General features: G+C 36.2%; 1 protein-coding gene across 1 annotated transcript; it reads left to right on the top strand.

Annotated features, from left to right (window-relative positions):
• Positions 1-705: 705 nt before the first annotated feature.
• Positions 706-3,082, top strand: LOC126696638 (G-type lectin S-receptor-like serine/threonine-protein kinase LECRK1). Its single transcript, XM_050393330.1, has one exon. It carries the CDS (start codon positions 706-708, stop codon positions 3,025-3,027), a length of 2,322 nt encoding a protein of 773 aa, XP_050249287.1. The 3' UTR covers positions 3,028-3,082.
• The last annotated feature ends 2,954 nt before the right edge of the window (positions 3,083-6,036 follow it).

The raw sequence follows: 6,036 nt of genomic DNA, 5'->3' as shown, positions 1-6,036 counted from the left end.
TGGAGTATAGGTAAGGAGCGTAAAGTTTGGGTTTGGCAAAGTGTACGTGACAGCAGGGCTAGGGGGTTGAGAACCGACTTGACATTCTAAGTTGTGGTAAAAAACTACCAGCAGGCCACCAGCACAACGAGAGAAAATGCGAAAATGAAGGCAAAGATCAGGATCGAAAATTCTTCTATTAAAACAAATCACGCTCTTAATTATGTTATGAGATTTTCTGTCCAATCCAGTTAAATAAATATCTAAGTTTAGAGAGATACTAATTTCAAGGTAGAAGACCCTAAAACCAATTTAATATGACCGAAAAGTAAGGAGTCCATTTACGCACTATACGAAAATTGAAACAAATGGTCCCAAAAAAAAGCGGTTCAGGGAAATGTGGGTCAATAATCACCATTTCTATTCTTGGAAGTCAACTAATTTATCTCTTTAAAGACCTTGGAAAAAAGCGCAGATACTTATTTCTATGGGAATATTGACTTCTGTACCGAATATATATTGTTATTTCTACTTGTGAAGCGTATTGGCTGACGAAAAGACTAGAAACAAAAATATTGACTACCTCTTTGGACTGCAATTTCTGTCACTTACCCTTGGATTGAAGCCTTGAAAAATTACAATATGACTTACCGTTTGCTATAAGACTGCAGCAAAGAAGAGAAAAGGAAAAACAATACATATACAAGAGCTATAGATTTAGATAAAATGGTTGCAATATTTCTTTTCCTCCTAATTACTCAATTCTCAACTACAATTGCTCAAGAAAGAAATCTCAATATTAACTTGGGATCTTCCCTCTCTCCAAAAAACAATTCATATTGGTTGTCAAGTTCTGGCCAGTTTGCTTTTGGCTTCTACAAGAAAGACAATGGCTTTGCATTAGGCATCTGGATGGAAGCAATTCAGCAAAAAACAGTCATATGGACAGCAAACCGAGACGACCTGCCACTTCCCGAAGATGTCAAATTGCATTTGAGTAGAGATGGCAGACTTATCTTGCAACAGAACCAAGGCTTACAGACAACATTAGCAAATGCTCCTCAGTCTGCTTCCTCGGCATCTATGCTCAATACTGGAAACTTTGTACTCTACAATTCAGATTCAATAATCATGTGGCAGACTTTTGAAGTTCCAACAGACACCATTTTACAAGGCCAACGTCTCTTGGCGGGAAAAGTGCTCGTCTCCAGCATCTCTGAGACAAACCATGCAAGCGGAAAGTTTAAACTCAAAATGCAGACTGATGGGAACCTGGTTCAATACCCGACAGACAATCCTAAAGATTCACGGGATTATGCTTACTGGAACTCAGAAACATTCACCGCTGGAAATAATGTGAGTCTAAATCTTGGTAGTAATGGCCACCTTTACCTGCTCAATGCTACTGGTTTCAATATCAAGAATTTTAACGGCCCAGTAACTAGTAACAATTCTGATAAAGCTTTCTTTCGTTTGACAATTGATGTTGATGGAATATTACGGTTGTATTCTCATAGCTTGAATCAAGGAGATGATTGGGTTAGTGAGTGGGCATCAACTACCAATAAATGTGATCCTAAAGGCCTCTGTGGCCTAAATTCATATTGTACTCTCATGGATCTGGAACCGGTTTGTACGTGTCCTGGTTTTGTTTTCATTGACCAGGAGCAGAAGAATTTGGGCTGCAAGAGAAATTTTAGCACAGATGGTTGCATCAGCAAAAATAGAGACACATTTTCTCTTCAGGAATTCGAAGGTATTTCATGGGAAGACAACCCGTATTCAAATATCTCATCAAGCAAAACTGACTGTAGAGAAGACTGCTTGATGGACTGCAACTGTGAAGTTGTATTATTTAAAGACAACCAGTGTAGAAAACAAAAGCTACCACTAAGATATGGGAGAAGAAAAGAAGATGATTTGGTTGGGACAACTATAATCAAGGTAGGCATAGGAAGTTCTGAGACAACAAAGGTAAGCAAGGAAAGAAAGAAACGTTTGCCAATTTTCTTAGTTAGCAGTGTCACAATTTTGGTTTTTGCGCTCATTGTTCTAGCAATTACTGGTACTCTCATTTACAGATACCGTGTTTGGAAGTACAAAATTATTGGGAATGACGAGTTAATTGAAGATGTTACTCTACGATCATATACATATGCGGAGCTTGAAAAGGCTTCAAATGGTTTCTCGGATGAATTGGGTAAAGGAGCTTTCGGAACAGTTTTTAAAGGGGTCATACCAAATGGCAGGAGAGTGGTGGCCATCAAGAGACTAGAAAATGTGGTGGCTGAAGGTGAAAGAGAATTTCGAAATGAGATGAGAGCAATTGGGAGAAGTTATCACAAAAATCTTGTTAAGTTGTTTGGTTACTGTCATGATGGAAACAATCGGCTTTTGGTCTATGAGTACATGAGCAATGGCTCACTAGCAAAATTCCTCTTTGAATCTGAAAGAAAGCCGAGTTGGGAGGAAAAAACTAGAATAGCTTTGAATGTAGCTCGAGGCATCCTCTATTTACATGAAGAGTGTGAGACCCAGATCATCCACTGCGACATCAAACCTGAAAATATACTAATGGATGAACACAAGTGTGCCAAAATTGCTGATTTTGGTTTGGCCAAGCTGCTGATGCCTAACCAAACAAGGACATACACTGGGATTAGAGGCACAAGGGGGTATGTTGCACCTGAGTGGCATGGAAATTTGCCCATAACAGCGAAAGCTGATGTCTACAGCTTTGGGATCATGTTGTTAGAGATCATATGTGGTCGAAGGCATGTGGATATGGATCTTCAAGAGGATGAAGTGGTTCTTGCAAATTGGGTCTATGATTGTTTTCAGGCTGGTGAATTGGATAAGCTAGTGAAGGATGAAGAGGTGGACAGGAACAAGTTGGAGAGAATGGTTAGGGTGGGACTTTGGTGCATCCAGGATGAGCCATCACTTCGCCCTCCAATAAAGAAGGTGGTGCTGATGTTGGAAGGGACAGTGGACATACCAGCTCCTCCTGGTCCTACATCCTTTCTCAGTTCCTTGGAAGTTAATTGAGCCCTGCACCCAAGTAGCTAGGACCCAAAATCACCATGACCAATAATTTGTTTGACTGATTAATGAAGTAGTTAATGTTTTAGCTAAAGAAAGTTCTTATGCTCTCTTGTGATATCATAATGTAGTCCGTATGTTACTGGCTAGCCACAATGTACTCTCTTTTTTTTCGTTTTTGTGTGTGTCCATTTAGCTTTAGATTTCCTGATTAATATCTAACTAAAAGTTAAACTCAAGAATCCTATTAGCGTCACCATGGTTCTAATTTGCTTTATTGCAATTTTTTTTTTATTAACAAAAATAGGAGTTAGCTAGGTTACGCTAGCCCTCGGGTAAGTGCTAAGGTTAAAGCCCATGGGCCAACCCGTGTGGATGCCCACCAACAGACTTCTGTTAGGAGCAGGACTTGAACCTAAGTGGATTAGAAGAAGTATCCGAGCCTTACCAACTGAGCCAAGCTCCCGTTGGCGTTTTATTGCAATTTGAAACTTGAAACTACTTCGAAAGAATAGAAAGACACCAGTTTATGGATATTTATTTTTTTTATTTTTGCTATTTTAAAGTATACTCAGAATACTGAATTTGGAAAAGAAACTAGGGCCAACCCGTGTGGATGCCCACTAACAGACTTCTGTTAGGAGCAGGACTTGAACCTAAGTGATTAGAAGAAGTATCCGGGCCTTACCAATTGAGCCAAGCTCCCGTTGGCGTTTTATTGCAATTTGAAACTTGAAACTACTTCGAAAGAATAGAAAGACACCAGTTTATGGATATTTATTTTTTTATTTTTGCTATTTTAAAGTATACTCAGAATACTAAATTTGGAAGAGAAACTAATTAATGAAGAATGCATAATGATTATTATTGATGTGATTAAGTTTATATGCATAAACCCAAGGCTGATATACCAGCTGTAACTAACAGTAATCTAACATAAAAACAGATTAGCCCACTGTCATAGGTGGCACGTGCTTCACGTGGGAATCACTTAAGTACACACTAATAAAACTACCTGTAGCTTATAAGCTACTTATTACATAGGAAGTAAAAGGACTTGTATCTTTAGCAGCAACTTGTCTCTTAATTCTGCAGCAGCTTGTAATTCTTCTTTCTTCTCAAGTCTCAACACAGAATACCTGTTTTTTTTTTTGTAAGCCCACAAAATACTAGTTCATGGATCGAATAATACAAAATCATTTCTTCAATACGAAACTTAGTGGCACGTTAAGAAGAGCAGGAATGTTTAATCCAATTATGGAATTCTTAGAATAATAATCCAGCTAATGGTTATTCAATGGTATAAAAGTATCAAAGAGTTACATTGTGTGTAATTTGATCCTATTCCATAAATTATATGAGGTCAAAATTCATGAAGTAAAATGTTACATATTATATATCAAGCAATCTCGGAAAGAAACATTTATAAATTTCTTTGTTTGGCTATAATTTTTGTAAAAAAATTTAGAATTATAATTAATAGTAGTATTTATACAAAAGAGTCACTCCAGTATATTTCCTGTGGTTAAAAATCGGCATGTCATCTCTTCTTCATCAAATACTGTTAATGTGATGAAGATCAGAAGATGTCAAACAAAGTGCAATTGAGCTAAAACTCATTTCCTTAGCAAATCTCAAGATCTTGTACCAGGGCACAAATCATGCTATGCTGCTTATTTAAAAACCAACCTCCCATCTGCGCTGCAGTTGCAAGATGCAACAATTCTTCATTGTGATTCCAAAATAAGAATTCCAATACCCACATCCATCCCATTAGCACACAACACCACATCCCATAGCAACGAAAATTCCCAGGACTTAATGGAAGAACAAGGCACCAAAGTCGAAGCTGTTAACGCAATTAAAACTTAGATGAAAATACCATTTTGGTCCCTATATTTTGGAGTCGCACTTAATTTAGTCTCTACATTTTAGTAACGGTCAATTTAATCCCTGTTATTTTCAATATGCAGTAAATTTGGTCCCTATCGTTAACTCACTAACGGAATTATCTATATGGCAAACGGCTTACACAAGTGGCAAAGTAGATGATAACATGGCTACTAAAATTATAATTAAAATACCATGTCAGCATCTAAATTAAAAACAACAAAAAATTAGGTTATGTTTGGTAACAGTTTTTGTTTTCTATTTTCAAAAACTTGTTTTTGGAAATATAAAGAAAAAACAATTTTCTTGTATTTTTGAAATCAAAAACATGTTTGGCTAGTTGAAATTAAAAAGATAATTTTTTGAAGAAAAAAGTAGAAAATAATTAAATATGTTGTTATTAGGATTTGAACTCTAATGCTAACTTATTAAATAAGATAGATTCATTAAATTAAATGCATATTTTCATTGACTTTTAAAAATTAGAAACTAAAAACAGCTTTTTACATATTTTCAGTTTCTTTCACAAATTGAGTTTTGAGAACAATTTTTGTTTTATGTCCATTTTGGGTTGCCAAACAAGTTTTTTAGACTCAAAAATAGACAATTGTTTTTAGAAACAGAAAATAAAGGAAAAAAACAGTTACCAAACATACCCATAATTTCTCAATTCTTTTTATTTTTAAAGAAAGAAAATAATGCTTCGAAATCACAACAAAGAGCACTCATATCATATTACCTTCTCTGCAAACCGGACCCAGCCAAAACCCAGAAATTCAACTCATACATTGAAGCTCTCTTCACCATAAATTTTGTTTGTAAACCCACATCAAAGAAATAAGAAAACCCATTGAAATAGTCATTCAAACAAAAAACCCAAACCATCCATTTGCTCAAAGAATACCAAGTAGACCCAAGAGCTCAACATCTCCAACAACATACGAGGTTAGACAAAGAAGGAGAGGAAGAAGCAAACTCAAATACTAACAGTGACCCAAAGGCCAAAACCCCACTTCGTAAACCCGAGCACAAATCAAAGATTTCTCACAACTAAAACAAAACCAACCCATTATATCAACCAAAATAGAGAAATTTATATTAAAAAGGAAAATGAAATACAAAATG

This window comes from Quercus robur, chromosome 2, assembly GCF_932294415.1.
Source record: "Quercus robur chromosome 2, dhQueRobu3.1, whole genome shotgun sequence".
In the NCBI taxonomy this organism is placed as follows: Eukaryota; Viridiplantae; Streptophyta; class Magnoliopsida; order Fagales; family Fagaceae; genus Quercus; species Quercus robur.
Note: the sequence above shows the minus strand (reverse complement) of the source record. Positions and strands in the feature narration are given on the sequence as shown.